Source organism: Primulina huaijiensis, chromosome 13 (genome assembly GCF_012295235.1).
Source record: "Primulina huaijiensis isolate GDHJ02 chromosome 13, ASM1229523v2, whole genome shotgun sequence".
Lineage (NCBI taxonomy): Eukaryota > Viridiplantae > Streptophyta > Magnoliopsida > Lamiales > Gesneriaceae > Primulina > Primulina huaijiensis.
The window spans coordinates 16623204-16644674 of record NC_133318.1 but is presented as its reverse complement, the minus strand read 5'-3'; the positions used below and the strand labels follow the sequence as shown (position 1 = coordinate 16644674).

General features: G+C 32.2%; 2 protein-coding genes across 2 annotated transcripts; both read left to right on the top strand.

The window, feature by feature from the left end:
* Positions 1-471: 471 nt before the first annotated feature.
* LOC140990837 (calmodulin-binding protein 25-like) lies at positions 472-1468 on the top strand. Its single transcript, XM_073460659.1, has one exon. It carries the CDS (start codon positions 668-670, stop codon positions 1298-1300), a length of 633 nt encoding a protein of 210 aa, XP_073316760.1. The 5' UTR covers positions 472-667; the 3' UTR covers positions 1301-1468.
* Positions 1469-14652: 13184 nt separating this feature from the next.
* On the top strand, positions 14653-21371 carry LOC140991409 (aladin). The gene is made up of 15 exons (XM_073461351.1): positions 14653-14790; positions 14890-14945; positions 15073-15234; positions 15588-15702; positions 15800-15899; positions 16007-16180; positions 16593-16651; positions 17342-17429; positions 17540-17615; positions 18361-18460; positions 19167-19218; positions 19631-19768; positions 19950-20037; positions 20214-20277; positions 20857-21371. Exons 1-14 carry the CDS (start codon positions 14733-14735, stop codon positions 20259-20261), a joined length of 1314 nt encoding a protein of 437 aa, XP_073317452.1. The 5' UTR covers positions 14653-14732; the 3' UTR covers positions 20262-20277; positions 20857-21371.
* The last annotated feature ends 100 nt before the right edge of the window (positions 21372-21471 follow it).

The window sequence follows — 21471 nt, the reverse complement described above, 5'->3', positions numbered from 1 at the left end:
TAATTATATATATTAATAAAATATTAAAATTTTAATACAAGTCACATGTAGTTCAACAAATAGAATCTTTGTTTCCAAAACATTAAGCTGTTGGTTCAATTCCTACTTTAGTTTTTTTTTCTTTTTTTTTCTTATTTATTTTTAATAAAGTGTGCAAAATAATCCGTCATTATTTCTTATAATTATATTTTGATATTTATTTAAATAAATTATAAAAAAATATTGTATAAACATGCAACACATGTATCAATGTACTAGCCTATTAAACTAAGCGGCTTGGACTCCAAGTCGAATAGCCGAGCGACGATGCGGCTTACCTTAAATTACCTCAAATCATTTATTACACCACCGAGTCCACAGTCAAATGATATTTAACCATGGTTAAGTTTTCCGTACATGTCAGCTCGCCACGTGTTCCTCATTACGCGGTTTCTTCGACGCCCCCACAGTCCCCACCACCGCCTTATTTATTCACCTTCTAGCCCCAACGTTTCATTCCCATTTACCGTTTATCCTGCCCCAAGATAACACGCATAGTACGCCGGCTCCCTTGCATTTTCAGCTTGATTTCTTCGCATTTTCTCCACACTATGTACTGATTTCACCTTCACAGTTGGTGAAAATTTGTGGGTTTTCTACGATTTTCTAACTTTTTTTGCCGAGAGTGATGGAGCAGCTATGGCAGATACGGGCGGCAAATGGTGACGCTTGGATTTCGGACTTGTTTGCCAAGGAAAATGAGACACTAACTATAGCTCTACAGAAGTCCTTTGAATCCCCGTACAGCGACGAGTTGTTCCCCGCTGAAATGGTGGAATCCCTTTTCGCCATTCCCGACACGACGCCCGTCACGACGCCGACCGCCTCCGGAGGATCAGAGAACGATTCTCTCACCACAAAGCAGCGCCGGAGCATGGCTCCGACGGGTAGGGTGACAAAGCGTAAGCCACGCGCGTCGAAGCGTGCGACCACGACTTTCATCACGGCGGATCCCTCGAATTTCAGACAGATGGTGCAGCAGGTAACCGGCGTGAATTTCACCGGCTTGAACGGGAACCTCCCTTTCGCGCCGGTGCATAAGCCTGAGCCGCACAGGCTGGTGAGCCGACTTCATCCGGGTATGTACCTGACCGCTGTTGACCCGTCGGAGTTGATCCTAAACGGCGCTGGTGGGTCTCTGGTCTCCCATCTGGCTCCTCAGCCGACAGCCGCGTCTGATGGTGGAGCAGCGGCTGGGACTGGGCTCGACTTTGACTCTCTTTGTAGGTTCCCGACTCTGGAGTCATGGAATGTTGTGTAATTTAGTTTATTTTAATGCGATGGGGGAAGGGGTAAAACGGGAACATCTGTTAATACTAGTGGGGATCAATGAGTAATGATGATGGCGTGTAAGAATGTAACGCTATTATTTCTTCTTCTTCTTTTTTCCATCAATATAATATATAAATTATTATAGTATTTGATTTTATGAATATTTTGGTTATCAAATTCTTAAATTTTTAGTCTTTTCTTCCCATTTTAAATAATCAGATTTTATATCTCATTTAATCCCGGGGGGAGAAAAAAAAGAACATATTTCTTTACAATCATTTGGATTCATATATAAGTATATTATTTAATTTACTTATATTTAAGCATCATTTGACGAGAGTATATTTTAAAAAGACTAATATGTATATTAACGGATAAAAGTTTGTGTGAAAAGTTCTTATTAGTCGTATTTTGTGAGATGGATATGAAATAATATTATTACATTTTATGTTAAGATTATTATTTTTTATTGTGAATATCGGTATAATTGATCCATCTCACATATAAAGATTCATAAGATTGTCTCACAAGATACTGTTCCTTTGAACCAAAAATTCTGTTGCTCTGAACCAAATTTATAGTATGAATGTTTTTAGAAATTTTGACACAATCATGTGTTTGGTTAATTATGGTGTTTGTGTAACTTCACATCCATCTATTTAAATCCCAAACAAAGAGTAAATTTAGACGTCGACGTTTAACTTTCTCAGTGCTTTATTAATATCTTGTTACTATAAAGTTAATTCGGATGTATTGGAATCCGGAAAATTTTATATATAATTTCAAATTTACTTACTTGGATCGAAAATTTGAATTATTTACATTTTGGAGTTGAGTTTAGGTCATGCAGTGGTGAAGCCACAGTCAATGATACTCAAGCTTTAGTTTGGTTGGTTTAATTTTTTTAAATATATAAATTTTGAATTAATATGATATAATTAGGTTATATCTAAAATATTAAAAGATTCTAGAGTTTAAAATTTTAATCTGATTGTCTTTGATGAGATCAAGTAAATAGTACAGTTGTCGAAAGAAGTAGTGTGCTGCGTAGTATAGAACGTCTAACGAAAACAAATTAACAGAAAACAGTAAAATAAATTGAAATATATTTGAAGTATACTATCCTTACGGATTTTTCTCTTCCGGAATGTAATACTCTCTTTTGTACATACACGTACGAAAGAATATTTTGACTAATCATTCTTATATTTTCACAATGTAAGACATTCTTCGTTCCACACTTACCACATAATTAACGTTTTACTTCTCACTCCGATCCTTTTTTTTTTTTTTTTTTTTTTTTTTTTTTTTTTTTTTTGTGTGATGCTCTCGTAGCTTTGATTATATATTATTTTTTTATCTATGACAAAAAAAATTTCCATTGGAAAGTGAGCATATATGAAGTGGGAAATTTGAAATTTCCCCGTAGTGGTTTGCTTGACGGGAGTCAAGTCTATTTCAAAGGCAAATAATTGAAGTTGTGTTGGGCCAGACTGAGGTTTAGCTATATTTTTTCCCCTATTAATTTCACAATTTCCTAAAGTAGATGCTCTGAGTCTATCATATTATATAATATACAGGCACTCTTGCTTGGGAAGGTAAGACTGGTTCAACGATATATCCTTTTTATATTTAAAATTCATAATTGTGGTTAATTTTTTCCAATCAATTAGTTTTATAAAAGATGAAGCCATACTATATATGGACGTTGTTGGAATACCATGAAAGACTTCCAATTTGGTCTTGGTTATAACTCATGACATGCCATTTGTGGATATTTTTTCCCCACTATTATCGATTCAACCAGGAGCCGAGTCGGGATTCAAAAATACTTGAAGCTAGCTATGTCTGGAGTTAGACATTAATAGGAGTGAGTATTCGATAACCGAATTGAAATAACCAGACTTTTATATATTTTTACATCAGGTTTTAATTTAAAAATGCAATATAAAAATCAAATTAAATAAAATTTAAAATTTGTTTATTAAAAATATATATTTTTAAGTATAGTTATATTGTCCAATAAAATTTTATTTAAAATTTATAATATTTATATCATAATAAATTTTATTAGAAAAGTTAATAATATATTAATTTTTTTAATAAAAGTTCGGTTTGCTCGTTTTATATCCGAAGTCGAACCGAACTAACTGATGTTTTAAAAACTATAACTGAACTTTCAAATAAACAGAATTGATTTTTCAGATTAATTAAGTTCGGTAGGTTATTTTGGTTGAAATATTTATTTTGATCACACTGGACTGAGTTGATGCTTGTCTTTATCTTGAATCCAAAACGGATTTTTTTATTTATTTTTCTTAGGAACTATTCATGCCAAATGCTAAAACAAGTTCATATCATTTTTTAAAGCCAATAGTTAATAAATATTATTGTATAGATTTGGATATTGATAATAATCAAAGAATACTAAGGACATTGACAAAACACAAAAAACTTGATACATACCTCAAATCATTACGTTTGAAATCCAAATCATTGATAAATCATAGAATACAAGCATACTATGATTCACATCAAAATTTTGCAAAATTTGAATGTTATTTTTTATTTTTTTCAAAATTAGTCTTTATAAATATACACTAATTCGTATTGAAAAATTTAAAAATATATTAAAAATTCAGTATTCATATAAATTAAATAAATATATAATAAAATATATAGTAACTGCATAATTATACTATCATATTAGCTCGATTTAATATATTATTATGTTAATATAAAAATAATATAATTGAAACTTAAAACTAATTTTAAAAATTAACTTACATCAAGTCTTTCAACTCTTTGAGTAAAATGCAGCAAATATCATATTTGATTATAGGTATATGTTCATAGTTAAAAAAAATTTCTCGTATTTGTATCAATAAGGTATGGCTAAAATAATACTAAAAAATAAAATAAAGCTAAAAAAATACTAAAAAAATTAAAACTATTAAAAATATTTAAATTTGGGCGAGGTAAGGTGACTCAATATTTGGATTCAACCTTCATATCTATATCATCGTGTGTTTGTCGTTATATCAAAATTTACTAACGATAACTCTATAACTCCAATTTTTTTAACTCGTATAGTATTTCGAACTTAGTGATTATTTAATTATATATCAATGCTTTTCTTCATTGCATTTATAATGGAAAAGTTATGTATTTTATAAATTCTACATTGAAATATATTAAATAAATGTAATGTATTAAAATATTTTCTCCACTATCGATAATATTCTCCTAACATCATAGATATTTTATTTGATTTATGCTCCTCGATCGCCTCTATTTTATATATATATATATATATTTCAAATTTGAAGTGGATATTAGATAGAAAAGGCAAATGGTTTGAGAAGTCAATAAAGTATGATCAGAAGATTATTATATTAATCTTATATATTATTTTATATTTATATGAAATGAAATATAATAATGTAGCACGTTAGGTGTATTGACTTAGGTCTGTACATTTTATTATTATTTTTGTCATATAGTTTCGATATTAGCGAATACTTGAATCTACTATGTATCTCTCTCTCTCTCAAAATAATAAATTATATAAATTAAATATTATTTGAATATATTTGAATTGACTTGGTTTACTTAAATTATCAAGTGTTTTCTAGAACTCTAATTAGCTAGCAGGGGTCACGAAATAAATACAACTCATGGTGACATAAGCATGACATACTGTTGACATATGGGGGAGTTTATTCTTCTTGTTTTTAATTATATATACAATAACAAAATGACAGATAATTTGGTACTCTGATAAATACGTTTTTAGTGTGTGTGTGTGTGTGTGTGTGTGTGTGTGTGTGTGTATATATATATATATAAATTACTAAAATATTTTATACTGAAAAATAATTGTAGATTATTTTTTTTAAAAAAATTTAACATGTGTATTTTAATTTATTTTATTTTATGCAATTGGGAAAATTACAACGAAACCGATTTTAAAATGTTCTAATCCTTTTCAAATTCTAAATAAATAGACATATACACATTATTGAGATTAGAATAATCGTCGAACCTGAGATTTTAGGGGAAATATCATTAAAAAATTTGGTTAAAATGATAGTGGAAGTAACCAATTTATAGATCGTGTTTGGAATATTATAAAAATATTTATTTATATTTTTATAATAAAGTACTAATTATCGTTTTATCAATACAAAAAAAAATCAAGACAAACGAGGAAAAATAGTTATTTGTTGGACATAATTCAGAGTACAACGTTATTATATTGAAATTCGTAAAAAAATTTCTATATGAATTCTAATATCAAATTTTATCAATTGAAATTAAAATATAATGTTTAAATTTAATCAACTACATCACATGTTATTGATATCATAAATAATGTTTTTGAAATTTATTTGAATAAAATATCATGTAGGTATGTTGCAAGATGATCTTATTGGTCTTTATTTGTGATACGAGTCAACTATACTCATATTTATAATAAAAAAATAATATTTTTGACATAAAATATAATATTTTTTACGAACAACTCGAATAAAATATTTATCTCATAAAATAAAATCGTGAGATCAAATGTTAGAGATTTTTCTCAAAATCATGTTTTTTACGTATACATGAACTTGAAAAAACTATATGCGGAAATAAATCGAGTGTTACCTCCGGCCTTTGAAAATTTTGAAATTCTTCTGATTTTCTTCCGATTGATGTCTTCTAAGCACTCCACCCTCTCGATAGATGGTGTATTTTTGTTTTCTGAGGTGTGTGTTTAGGGATCTCAATCGTCTCTATTTATAGGCGTTTCTCATACCATCGATGAGTGTATCGGGAGTCGAGATTCAGAAGAAAAATATCATATCAATATAACTTTTTTTAAAAACTGGCCGGCCCAAATATCTGGCGCACATAAAAATTAAAGAAATCAAATGATCCAACGACTGCAGTCGAAAGTTGACTCTTCTATGGTACAACGAATGAATACACACGTAGTCGCAGTTATTATACTTCATTAAGCATTTAATGTGGGACTTGTTTGACTTTATTATTTAATTTTAATAAAAATATTTTGACTCTTGTGTATTTATTTTTTAAATTGTCTTTATTGATTTAATTATGAATATATATTATGATTTACGAGTGTTTTTTAAAATTGGACTCATCCCACAAATTGTTAGGATTGACCCCGAGTTCCGACACAAACAACTATTAGTTGTGAGATTTTCATCGTATTGGAAAAGAGAGCTTTATTGGATCTCTCGCGAGAATGATATGAAAGATTAAAAAAAAAATGGTTGTATTTGCTAACAACAACACGATTGAGAGACTCAATATAGATTGATTTGAAATCTGATTCCATCATCTTCATCTTGTAGGAACTACGAGATCACCCCAAGGGCGTTTTCAACATCCAGGGGTAACGGGCCAACCATATTCAATAAATGGAACGCATTAACTGTTTGTTCTCGAGTTGGACAGTAAAAGTCGGAGACAATCTGGCAACTTAAGCTATATAAAAGTGTGATGAGATCTTCCATTATTTATATTTCATGCCGGAAAAAAAAAATCTTTTTGAGGGTAAAAATGTATGTAATTCAAAATAAGATTTTGGAAAAGAACAATTTTAATTTATAAAATTTATGGATGGACCCAATATTTCAAAATTGGAATAGCACCAGTGGTATGGGAATAGGAAGGTTGTTGACCTAACAACTGTTATGTCGGGTCCGTAAGCAGTGACGTGGCGTTGACCTGTACAAGTCATGTGGTAATTATTATCATCGTTTTATTCTTTTTTTTTTTTATTCAATTCTTTACTCTATTTTATTTTTATTTTTATTTTTTTTGTGTCGGTTGCTATGCATCATTCACAATTTGGTTAAGATAATTTTCATATTTTTAAGATCAAATCGTCAATTTTGATGAATGTATTTTCAATATAAAACAGAATCGAAATCAATTCATATTGTATTTCGAATTGATTTTGATTTAAACAGTGGTTTGAAAGATACAATAATTTTATTATAAAACTCTTGTGAGACTGTCTCGCAGTTTAATTTCATGAGACAGATCTCATATCCGACATGATATTTTAAAAAATATTATTATTTGTATAAAAAATATTACTTTTCACTATATATATATATATATAGATCTAAGTAAATTCGTATCACGTACCTATATAAATATGTGATATCATTTCACAATAAACACCACGTAATATTTTCTTGAAGTAACTATTTCAATTACTTTTTTCAAATAGCATTTATTTTAACTTCTTTGAAGCTAGAATTTGTCTTGGCTTACATTTCTTTCAGATTAAATTTCGAGGTACGTAACAAAATATCTCAAAAAAGTGTGGACGTCCGCTATTTTACAAAATTCACCGTTCATATTCACACACAAAAAAATTAGCAAAGTAGTGTATGAAAATTATAGCACCTAATATAGTGAACACAAACGCATTATTTCTTATTATTGAAGTATTTAACATCGATTCTGATTTAAGATATCATTCTTATCTATTTTTTTCCCTAATTTTGTCATCATTTTTGGATTAAGATATGATTCACAAAGCTCTATTAATATAAGAGATTAAGGTAAAGAAACAAGTTAATTAAGGGCAGAGAAGAGACCTTACAGAAGAAAATGAGCTAGTACAACCACTGATCGATCAAACTAAACTTGATTTGCTCCGTGCAAACCCCACCTTCTTCATGCATGCGAAGATGACGTTTCATGTTCTTTTTGAGCTGATCGGTCCCACATTTATCACAAAATATGAATTGATGGCAAGACCGATGATGTAATTCCTTGAGGCACTGCTGCTGGATTAGAGAAATATTTCAGGCAACCTGGTTCTGAACACAATGCCTCCACTGCATTATACGTACAAGAGTCCATAGCAGGGACAATCAATGGAGCATTCCTCAACAACTGAGGCTCCTCATAAGTCATAACGTAATAGAACATCAAAAGCCAAAAGATAGTCTGCTCACAAAACCAACTAACCATGGGAATTTTCATGTTTGCGCAATTTGGACAGATATTTAAACGCCTTGCCACATCCAAGTTCAGGATAGGCATATTATTTTGGTTGCTCGATGTCGGCAGAATAAGAATCAGAATTATGGATAAAGTATTTATTATCAATATAAAAAATATATAATTTTATTATTAACCGGGTCTAACCCGCCACCGAACGAGGTGAGTTTAATACCTAGTCGTGTTTGTGTTGGATCTCGGTTTTCTCATGACCAAACGCAGCAGAAGTTTTAAAATTTTTTGAATCTTGACATTCAAGGTATTTTTGAGCACTCTTATGGTTTTAATAAATAAACATACATAGGATGTTTAGTAATATACCTTTAGTGAATTAATTCACTCGACTCCAACTAATCCGATATAGGCGGATATAGCTATTGTTGAATTAATTCCCTACGAACTCTTTTTTTCAATCTTTCTATCAAGTCCACGACTAGAAGATTTGTTCCTCTTCCAAATAGTACTAGAATATTTGGAAGAAGTTTCAACTTGGAGAGAAAAAATCGAGAGACGGCTCAACCCCTTTTTTAAGAGAGGATGGCCGAAAAATTGAGAGGAGAAGGGAGGCTTATTTTTCGAAAATTCAAGGAGAGTGGAGGCTTGCTTGGTGGCTAGGGTTATGGCTTATTTTTAACATTTTATAATCAAGCCATGACCTAATATTCATAATTAACATTAATTAGCATGATTAATTAATTGAGCTAGTCCAACTAGTTTAATTAATTAATCAAAGTCCATTAAGAACTTTAATTATTTAGTATGTTTGACTTGTACTCCTACAAGTCCATTAAACATACTTCTCACTATATTTAATTTAATATTTAATAAACTCAACTTTTGAGTTTAATAAATTAAATTTTCAAATTTTATAAATTCAACTCTTTGAATTTATTATCTTCAAATTTTATAAATTCATAAATTCAATTTCTTGAATTAATTACTATCTAATAAATTCAACTCCTTGAATTTACTATATCATAATATAAATTAAATTTCTTGAATTTATTCTCTCAACAGGAACAAATGATCCTATACTTGTGTGACCCTCAATGATTCAGGGATACAGCTAGCCGTGGATTCACAACTCTTTGTGATTTAGGACATAATCTTTTATTCGGACTTACCCTAATTTGCCTCATTCTATGTATCAACAATTGATAATGAGAATGTCAGAAATCATATTTCTGATTAAACACATCGAATCATGGTCAGAGCGTCTAGTAGCACCGTCCAATGATTCTCTAGGTATCACTGATAGTGCTTGCAAGGACCAGTCGATTATGATTAACGTACAGTACGGTCCCTTTATCTCATATATCTCGATCGAATCTGCAACCATTGGTTCATCGAGGGTTGCATAATAATTCGATAACTATGTGACACATATTTGAGAATAAATAGTGGCATCGCATGTACAATTGGAGAATCCATTCTCTAGCGTACATCTCATACTCTGACCAGAGATTCAATGTACTATTATTTCATCAAATCACATAGCATATCCACACCCGTAGGTGAGTGGTGAATTCCCGACTACAATGCACTGGCTCTTACATGTGTCGCAACCGTACCTAATTTCGCCACCTGGTGACTCTCCTGGGGTCGGTAAACGAGTCAAAGCACAGTCCTAGCATATAGAGCCTCAGTGTTGTCCCGGGTTGTAAGGACTGATGGTGTACAATCATAACCACAGACTTATCCTCTCGATGAATGATAACCACTTGAAAAGTTCGAGGGAGGGTAGTTCGATATAATCATCATATGACTACCCATCTGCATGTTTGGACATCTCTATGCCCTTACCAAGAAATGAGGTACACAACATCACATATGCTAGTCTCAAGCTCAAGCGACCTTTATCCATGTTTTAGGCGGCTGAATCGACTAGGAACGAATTTAGATTATACATTGTTTACAAATGAGTTTCAATATCGAATTACGATTCATTTGTATTAAAGTATAATCAAGGTCTTTATCTATGTTGATCACATGAGTATACAAATAAAGAAATAGCAAACCATGAAATGATGAATTATATTAAAATAAAGATTTTTTATTACAACTGAGTCAATAAATTCTCTAGCCAACAGTTGGCTTACAGTGCATCTACTCTAACAGTTTGAACCCGTCCCATTTCCATCCCTAGGTGCAACAACACAGAGTGTTACACACCATGACATCTATAGAATGAACATATTGAGATCTTGTTTGATATATGGTATTAAGTACAATTTGCATACATGCATCATATAAAATTTTATACTCATATCAGTTTCGTAATCTTGGACATTCCCATTCCACGAGGCAGGTTTTAAGTTGACGGACCCTGCGGGAGCATATAGTGAGCCAGCAGGAGGATGGTTACCGTTTTTGTTACTGTTTTTGGATTTTATTTCGGGATTTTTTATTCACATTTCGATATGGCTTTATGACTAATTAATTATGATTTCATGTTTTCACTGTTAAGATTTTTAATGATGTTTTATTAAGTTTAATCGCATGCTTAAAATTCTGATTCGTAGTTGACTTTCTATGGTAGCTACATGTATATTTAATGAATATGTAGTCAACCGTCTTCGGTCCAATTCTCACTTGTTTTGGCTTTAATATTTCAACCTTGGCCAAGTTCCTCCACACTTTGAGGTATTTGTATGAATGTTTATGACATTTCTATAATTCATATGATTTTTTTTTTCATTTTTCTTGTGGGAATTCTTGTTTAATACGTAGTTAGCCAAAAATATTGTTTTCCTCCACAAGTTTTGGGGTAATTCCAAATTTACGACATTCATCATTTTTTTCAAAGTTCGATTTTTCCTTTCGAAAATCTCAATTGATTGATGTGGGTATGAAACAATAGTTTGTGTATATTACCTACTGATGAATAAAACTCATCAATGTTGATCCATATTCTCCTCTTCTACCGGTGCAAATACTCTTTATTTGTTTACCAAGTTGACTTTCAACTTCGGTTATGTAGATTTGAATGTGTCAAGTGCTTCATATTTACTCCTCAAATGATTAACATAACAATATCTTTTACAATAGTCAATAAATGTTATATAATATCTCTTATCCCCTCAAGTTTTCAGAACTTTTACGTCATCAATTTCAGTGTGATTCAATTCTAAAAGAGTTGTACATCTTTCAATAGACTAGAAAGATGCTTTGGTCATTTTTCCTTCAACACATAATATTATATCTATGCGACAAACATAAATTCATTAAACATCATAGAGTATTAAAATTTACATGTTCTCAATGAACATGCCATAAATTAGAATATTCGAGCAAGTAAATAGAATTGTTAATTTTATTGCCATCAATCTCGCTGTGCACCACTGTTACATTCAAATTGAAGAGACTTTAATCAAGATGTTCATTCTATACAAATTGATCATTCTTTGTCAATACAAATTTATTATACTCAAATACGAGTATAAAACCATGTTTAATCAACTATGACCCTGAAGCTAAATTTTTTCTTATTTCATGAAAATGAAGTACACCAATGAGCCACTTTCATGCCAGATGCCCACCTTTCCAATCCCCACAATGTCTGATGTAACAGAATTTCCCATAAAAAAATTTTATCCCAGAATTTGGAGTGTATTCGGAGAACATCTTTATCAGGCATATGTAGCGGGTAGCACCCGTATCAACCCATCATTCATTTGAGTTGTCAATTAGATTTGTTTAAAACAATTGCAGTTAAATCAATTTCAGTAATATGAAAAGATATCGACATTTTTCCTTCCTTTTATTTGGACGTCTGCAGTCTTTGTCATGTGGTAAGGTTTTTTAAAGTTGTAGCAGTTTCCCTTGAACTTTTTCATATTATTTTGTTGTTGTTCACCCATAACTTCCTTTTCTTTTATTTGTTGCCGGATTCCACAATATTTACTTTTGCATCCATTTTATTGGTTTTGATTTCTTAATCACAATTGTCTTTTTTAATTCACATTCTTACTATCAGTCTTCGAGTCCCATTTTTTTCATCTTATGCTTAAAGTAATTTTTGAAATCCGTCCGCAAATGAGGGAGTTTATTTATCAATGCAACAACTTGAAATGACTCTCTTAGACTCATCTCTTCCACATGAATCTCGTGCAATATTACTTGTAGTTCTTGCACTTGACACACAATGGACTTGGAGTCTACCATTTTGAAATCTAGGAAGTGTCAGACAATGAACTTTTTAAGCCAACATCTTCCGCCTTGTACTTTTTTTGAAGAAAGTCCCACAGTTCTTTTGCTATTTTAACTTGACAGTTACATTGTATAATGCATTTTCAAGTACATCTAGAATATAGTTTTTGTATAAGAAATCATTTTGATTACATGCATCTACTACAACGCTCCTGCGAGGCTCAACTTCATCTTCGGTTATGGTGGGTGGGTCTTTTTTCAGAAACCTTGGCAGTCTTAGAATAATAGAACTGTAAGATAAAAAAAACATTTTATGTTGTCATCTTTTGAGGTCTGTCTTGTTGAAATTTTCTTGTATGTTGCCAAGTTTTGGGATCTGTCCCGTTGAAATTTTTCAGTCTTTCTCCTTGCGCCAATTGAGTGTTCATCTTTGTTGCCGGTAAGGATCATCTTCAATTTTTTCATGAAATCTTCTAGAACTTGTTGGTAAATTTGTTTTATGAATATTTTAAGAAGGAAATAAACAGTAATGAAAAAATAAGGTTAGTGTTTAACATTATTTTCTTAAGAAGATTTTGCCCCACTCTTGGTGCTTTAGAAATTTGGCATTATTCTCTTAAAATAAAACTTCAATTTGTGATAATCTGAAGCTTTATTTAATTTCAACTCATCAAGCTTAAAACAAAATCTGAAATCCTAAATTAATTTCTACCAAGTGCAACCTATTTCAGGATAGGTTTTTTGGCAAGCCTGTTTGAATAGCACTTATGCCCCTACTAGCTATTGACTTGCAAAAGAAAAGGAGTATTATAAATTAGTTTTTTTTTTTTTTTTTTACCTCACTGAAATTGTGTGTGACGATTGCTAGTAAATGTAATTTCTGCATACTTTCTCATTAATTTGATTTAATTTTTAAGAACTCATTTCACTTTTTACGATATTATTGGATTCATTTGCATGGGAAAATATTAAACCGGTGATACATTTACAAGAAATATTACTATAGCTAAAAAAAAAAGGAAAAACAAATTAAATTATAATTTTAAAATTGATTAAAATTGATTGTCAATTCAAGTTTTATACAATTTTAAATTTAGATAATAGTTATGCAATTTGTCACGATGTTTAAAAATATATTGGAGTATGTCTCTTGTGAGATGGTCTCATAAATCTTTATCTGTGAGACGGGTCAACCCTACCGATATTCACAATAAAAAGTAATACTCTTAGCATAAAAAATAATACTTTTTCATGGATGACCCAAATAAGAGATCCGTCTCACAAAATACGATCCGTAAGACCGTCTCACACAAGTTTTTACCAATATATTTTGAATGGTCAATACATTAAATACAACTAAATGATAAATAAAATGATTATCCTCTCAAAAATAATTAAATTGACTTAAAAATTATAAAACAAAAGTGAAATTTTTTTGCAAAGTTGTATGTGATTTTTTTTGGAATTTTTGTTTCAATCATTTATATTTGTCATCTTGTAATTTTAATGCATTATAGAGTAAAATTATAATTTTAATATGTATGTTTATGTTGTTGGCAACTTTGGTCCAATTTTGTCCGAAAAAACCTTACTTGCCATAGTTTGATGATTTGACGGAAAAACTTGCTTATGTGACATAAAAATTGAGGATATTAGATGTTGAAAAATGTCTATTTATGGAAGAGAATGCTCCCATTAGATGGTTGCTTGAAAAATCTCCAAATTTTATTTTATGTAGGCAACCTCGGACGCCAAATCGTCAAACTCTAGCTACCGAGGTTTTTCTGGCCAAAACGGGACCAAATTCGTAAACAAAATAAATATATATAGGCAAAAACTTGTGTAAGACGGTCTCACGGGTCGTATTTTGTGAGACATATATCTTCTTTGGGTCATCCATGAAAAAGTATTACTTTTTATGCTAAGAGTATTACTCTTTATTGTGAATATCGGTAGGATTGCCCCTTCTCACAGATAAAGATTCGTGAGACCGTATCACAAGAGACCTACTCATATATGTAATTAACACCGCAATTTTATTATACAGAGGACCAAAATAAATAAAGGAGAATAAATATGACAAACTGAAAACAAAGTTGTATGTATTTAATCGAAAATAAAATTAAAATTGGTTTTTCAAAATAAATAAATAAATAAAATAAAATGGATTAAAACCCTGGTGGGAGAAGAAGACATATAAACCCTAATTTCTCTCCCCATTTTGTCTCAACCAAGCTATGCCTTCGTTTCCTCAGCCAGGCAAGGTCACAATCGGCGAAATCAACAGAGAACTTGGTAACCTACGATCAGTTGTAACCTTCTTTTGATAACGCTACTTTGATTCACGTAATGCATTCGATTAAAAATTATTTTAAATTGGACTTGATTATGCAGTCACTGCGGACCATCTCAGCGATGATCAGGCCAGGGAGACCTACGGGGAAATTCTCGTACTCGCTCTATACATTCGTTTTACCCATTTTTCGAAAAATTAACGTGAATTTACCTTTTTTTAATATAAAAAAGGGTAATGTGGATTCACTTGATTATAGCGTTGATGGGTTGATATGATTTCAGGGAACTGTATTTGGTCCAGTTCCATTTGAGTCAGATAGTATTTTGGGCACTGAAGCTGAACAGATAGATGTTTTGCCACGGCAAGGCAATTTAGGTATTCTATCTGCAGTGGTACAGGTGCTGATGAGCGGTTCTGTGAAGCCCCTTTTTGAGCCAGCTGATGTAAATATCCTCTTTGATACTTGTTTTATTATTTTTATTTTTGGTTTTTTGCTGTATTGTCTGTATTGTCTTTGGTGCTGTTGCTGATTAGTTTTTTATACGGAGTGAGTTAGTAGCTCTAGTTTTTTGCATTCTATTCTGTAAAGTGGTAATGTGAAAGCAAGATATGTTGGTGGTAGTACTTCTGAATGTTTTGGAGGAAAATGATTTGTCTTCGTATGTGAGATCAAGACCTAAATAAGTTTTCTGCTTTTGCGATAATCGGAGGCAGAATTGCCAGTGTGTGATTTGATTGTATAATATGATTAATGAGTTATAAAAATACCTTTTTAATTTAATTATGTATTTTCCAGGTAAAATTACTACAATATGTTGATCTTCATGCTGTAAGTTGGCACAGCCATAAGCGTATTTTAGCATTTATTTCTGGACCACATCAGGTGACAATTTGTGATTATGATGATTCTGGTAAATGACATCACCACTATCTTAATTAAAATGGCTAGACCGTCTTATGTCATTTCTTGATTTCGAAAGATGATTTCATTTATTTTATGTTCATCAGATGGGAAGTCTCCTTGTGTATTGTCCAGCGAGTCACAAAAAGATGTGAAATTTATTGAGTGGAGACCAAATGATGGGAAAACACTTTCTGTTGCATGCAAGTTCGTACTTGTATATTGACCATTTTTTATTGCAATTGGTAAATTTTTTCCTTTTTAGGTTTGCTGATTGCTTTAACTTGGTGCTGTTTGAATTACTCAATGAATAGGGGTGGCATTTGCATTTGGGCTGCTTCTTATCCTGGTAATATCGCATCTGTAAGATCCGTGGTGACGTCAAGCATCATTTCTAGAAGTTCTAGCACTAGATGGACTCTAGTGGATTTCCTTCGAAGTGATGATAATGAACAAATAAGTGCGCTTGCATGGAGCCCTAATGGAAGATATCCAAATGTTATGCGCTTTAGTTCATGGGTTAATTAATGATACATAACCTGTTCTTTCTATCATCTCTAATTTTTATTTATGTTCCAATATATTTTGTTATTTTTTGTTGTTAGCTAAAATGCAATCTCCTGCACTCATCTGCTCACATACGTTTTCTAGTTATTTGTTCCATTCTTTCTTTCTGCAAATAGGCTATGTGAATCTATGCTTCTAGTTTCCATTTTTTTTGATTTATTAGTTTGATTTATTACTGTTTAATGTTAGAAAGCTGAAAATTTTGGAACCATTGTATTTCTTGTTGCCCAGAACCTTTGGTGTTTACATCTAATATTATTCGTAAGAAGTTGCTGTTCAGATCTCAGCAGTGGTTCTCCTTGTTATCTGAAAATTTTCTTGACATATTTCTACATATTTGGCATCAGCTGCATTTGAGAATTCATCTTTCACCATATGGGATGTAGCACAAGGTTAGTTATTTTGTCATCTTATCTCATTCATGCAAACTAAAATTTTTCAATGGCAACATATGTTGGTTGGTCTTTTATTATTATATGGCTTTATCAATATCAAATATTGTCCATTGCACCTCTCCCATCTGAGTGTCAGTCTGGACATTAAAAATGCTAATAGTTTTTAGCGACTAATTATTAACTGCAAGTTATATGCAGTTACAGGGTGCTTGTTTATTGATCTTTCTCACGACATTTGCTCAATTGGCGGGGGAGGACGATATGATTTGTTGGCATTAGCCCTGTCAAAATTTGGTGTACAAAGATCTTTATTTGTTAGATTATGGATGGTTGTGTTCAAAGATAACTTGAGGGTGCTATTTTAAACCGTGTCAGCTTAGGTAAATGCAGACTTTAAATAGGAGAATGGGTGCCTGCCTATCATTAAAATTTATTTGCTCGACATGAAGCATGATGAAACCTATTTCCTCGCTCATGGATTGCAACTTTACTAGTAACTAGCCCAATGAATTTTCTTTTTTATGCATAATTTACATTATTTTCTGCAATCAATTTTACATGTTCGTGATTTCGAACCAATATATTGCTAACCGTAATCTATCAAATTTCATACGTGTGGTTTTTCCCCCATAACTTCCACTTCTGTATTGATGTCCAGCTGTATTTTTATTGCTTTATGTTATACAGGACTGGGCACTCCTTTCCGACGAGGTTTAGGAGGCATATCGATGCTGAGTTGGTCTCCGTGTGGGGATTATTTTTTTGCTGCAAAATTGTACTGAAATTCAGTAGAATAATGCCAAGTTTCTTAAGCATGCTATTGACTTTATGAACTCGCTATGTTTTGAAATGTGTACGTTAAGAGTGTCCGTATACTTTCTGCAGTGATGGGACATTTTATCTGTGGGAAACAAACACGTGGACATCAGAACCATGGTCCTCAAAGAATGGATATGTCACGGTTGATTATTCCCCTCTTATTCTTATCTGTGATTGTACTTCTCGAGTCTCATTTTAAGTTATTACTTATTAATATAAAGAAATCAAAATATGGAGTCCCGTAATGGTTCTTTTATCCCTTCATATATGTTGTTTGGTTTGGAGGCCAGGTGAATGCAATCTTTTAGTGTGCATTGTTTCCTTGACAAGCATGTTTGTAGTGCCTGCGAGGTGTTGGCGTGTTGCCTGCCATTTCAAGCATTCTTGTGATTTTCTTGGACAGATTTTGAATTTTGATGTATCAAGTTCAAAACCGTGTTGCTCGTCATGAATGATGTTTGCAGCTTTCAAGCTGGTTGGTCTAAAACAGCTCACTGATAACCTGCCTTCTTTTTTAGTATTGGAAGGGGGTATTTGTGCTTGAGTGTTTGGTGGTCTAAGAAATGCTGATAAAGAAATATGAAATTATGTACCAATGTTATGATTCATTTCCTATTACTTTTCCATGTGTCTGTGTTTTTTTAACTTTTGTCTTGGTTTGCATGTTCCTTAGCTGATCTTCCCGAGAACCTGAGAAGGTGTTAATAGAAAAAATAAAAATGAAAAATTTGCTGTTAATACATGTTTCTGCTGCCTTCTAATGTTTTTATTTATTTTCTCATCCGAGTTATTACTTCTGTGTATTTCTTTTTTGCTCTTGTTATGGGCTAAAGTATGACTTCATCTTATTATGTTCTCTAATTGTTCTTGGGATCAATTGATGATAGGGTGCAACGTGGGATCCTGATGGGCGTATGATACTTCTTTCTTTTTCAGAATCTTCAACTTTAGGTTCCATTCACTTTGCATCAAAAGCTCCATCACTGGGTATATCATGTATCTCCACACTCGACTAGTTCTATTAAATAACATCCTTCTGATGTGAATAAGAGTTATGGTTCCTGACTTGTAAACTAACATATGAGGACCTTAGAATGACAACTAGTTGTATGTGATGCTAATTATGCTGTATGATTGGTGATGACCGTGCCCTGTGGTTCTTTCTGGTGTCTTCTCAGAGAACAATTAGTTTATAATGTGATTTTTGGCATTGTTTGTATTTATGCATTTTTATCTTGTCGATTATCTCGTATCTCTCTGTGACGTCTTTGTGAATTTGACTTAACCTTTCTAAGGATAACGGGGACAAAGACAGTTGTTCACTAATCACTAGTTTGCTACAAATAATTGTACACTCGTAGCATGTAAGTTATCTTCTGATGTGTCGAAGGTGAAGTGGAAGATTTAAAGCGACTTCTGGAATACTCTGTTTTTTAATCAAATATTTTATTTTAAAGAACATTAACTTTTGATGTTTGACAGACCCTTAAGTAACCTGTGGATGCACGAGGCACTGTACCACATAAATGTTCTGTTGTTTCTCTGTTTGTACTTGTGTTATTTATAGCTTTATGGGTTTTTGAGTCTCATGTATGTTAACTGTTTAAATTTGGCATATGTAAGCTAATGGATGCATGAATGTAATTTAGTGTCAACATATTCATGTTGTAACTCTCAATGATGTCTTCTTCAGATGCACACCTCATACCTGTTGAGCTGCCTGAAATAAAATCTTTGACGGGCAGGTAGAGATATCTGTATTGTTAAGTGTAGTTGTTAGATGTACTTTGCCTATTCGATTGTTAACACCAATTAAAGCAGCTTTATCGTTTATATACAACCATTGAGTTGCCATACCAACTAATTGCTTTTAAGAAAGTTGTCAATTAATTAAAATTTTACCAGAACTTTTTTGCTCTGATAATATATATTTTTAGCATTTATCATTCAAATGCTGCGTCCTTGGTTCTGTATAATTATTATTTATTGAAAATATTACCTTTTTTAGTCAGGATTTGCAAATCTCTACGAGAGAAGATCACTTTCGATTTCGTGTCCCCAACAAGAGAGATCCTTATTTTGAGGAATTGTTGGTTGTGCGTGTCACACATGACACATCTCGTTGATTTTTCTCTCTTTTATTTTTCGTTTCCGCAGTCAAGTTATTAAGAATATAGCTTGGGATGCCTCAGGAGAGCGATTGGCAGCATCATATGTGGATGGTGATGAGTTATACAAAGGACTTGTAGCTTTATTTGATGTTAAAAGAACACCCTTAATTTCAACATCATTGATGTAAGTGCGGATCTTTAACTTGATGAGAAGCTTGTGGTTTGTTCTGTACTTGTCAAATCATAATGGTGTTCCTTTTATCATTGGCATGGTTGTGTAGGACATGTTTTGTTGCACACTTTCTGGATTTTTGTAATTGAACTTTGGTTATTAACTTATTTGGATATGTATTTTGCTAATTCAGTGGATTCATCAGAGGTCCTGGGGACAATCCAAAGCCATTGGCCTTTGGGTTCTACAATAAGTTCAAACAAGGACCATTGCTTTCAGTGGTTAGTCCCCTTTTCTTTGGCACAAAGTTTATGCTCGTGCTTTCTGTAACATGTTAAGGTTTGTATGACGAAATCATTGGAAGTCAGATGCTCCTGCTGTTCACTTTTATTCTAGTTGTGTGACAATTTCTGCCATGGTGACTGAAGTATATTGGCTGACTATGATTCTTGTGCAGAGTTGGAGCACTGGATATTGCTGCACCTATCCTCTTATATTTCGATGACGACGCCCAAGTTAAGGTATGATCTTTATTAAGCTTTTGAAGTTTTACAATTCCCTACTCTTTACTGACACTTCTACAACACATCATATATAATTCTACAGGAGTTCAAATAAGCGAGCAAGGTTGAAAATCTAAGCACTTGCGTATTTTGATACTCGAGCTTGGCTTGCTTGCCTATAGCATTAAGACCTGTAAATTTAAATAAAATTATATACCTATGGAAGATATACAATTTTGATTCTAATCTGAACTGTTTGAAGAACACTAATGTATGTGGTCGAGCTAATATAGAACTTTGACCAAGTTGATCCCTGGTGGCTTGGTTTGTATTCATAAGCAAGACCTCTACTGTAATCATTTGGTATGATTAATGCGTGTTGTCCTATATTTAAAAAATGCAAGAGAGAACGGTGAGTTTGTAAAAACATATCATGTGAATTGTGATAGAACACATGTCTTGGCCATTCGGTCATTAATGCATGCTAAAAATAATTTACTACAAATGCCGACATGGTTTCACATTCTTTATTATTGTTGGCCACTGAAGATCATGTTTTTTGCTTAGAGTTGATATTAGGTATTTGATAATTGATAGATGAAAAGAGACTTGATTTCTTGTTGAAATCGTGTTGAATCCATCGATCAGCTTATGGTCTTGATCTTGCAAACATTGCAATGCACTCGGAAAAGGAGTATCTACTCTGACTATTGCTTTTTTCACATATCCCTCCTGAAGGTCATATGCTTCTCGGTCTTGAGCCCTCGTAAGTGTTCATTTCAAGCTGGTAGAAACAGTCGCTGGAATGTTATTGTTGAAAATACATGTGTACAATCTTTTCTGCTGATTCGGTCGTGAGAAGTCTCGGATGCACGATCTCTGTCGAAGTTGATATTTATTTGAATCGGGAGTCGCATTTTGCCTATTTTCAAATTCTCTGTTTTTTGAAGTTTTTTGTTATAATGTAACCTCTGACCAGTGAACTTATATGTCGATGACAGACACAAGGATATACTTTTCTTTTGAGGCAAGTTTTTTACATTTCTATCATACTATGTATACTGGATATGTAGTTAAATTTTAATGTGGATTGGGTTCGTGTCATAGTTTCCAATTCACATCTATTCACCGTTATGTGAATGATTTGCATCTCCATTTAATGCAAAATTAAATATTTTATATTTCATAAATATGCTCTCTGATAATGTGATT

Coding starts and splice junctions, on each gene's coding strand:
- LOC140991409 (XM_073461351.1), top strand. CDS start 14,733: ATGCCTTCGTTTCCTCAGCCAGGCAAGGTCACAATCGGCGAAATCAAC. Junction 15,235..15,587: donor CCCTTTTTGAGCCAGCTGAT/GTAAATATCCTC, acceptor TGTATTTTCCAG/GTAAAATTACTACAATATGT. Junction 17,616..18,360: donor CAAAGAATGGATATGTCACG/GTTGATTATTCC, acceptor AATTGATGATAG/GGTGCAACGTGGGATCCTGA.
- LOC140990837 (XM_073460659.1), top strand. CDS start 668: ATGGAGCAGCTATGGCAGATACGGGCGGCAAATGGTGACGCTTGGATT.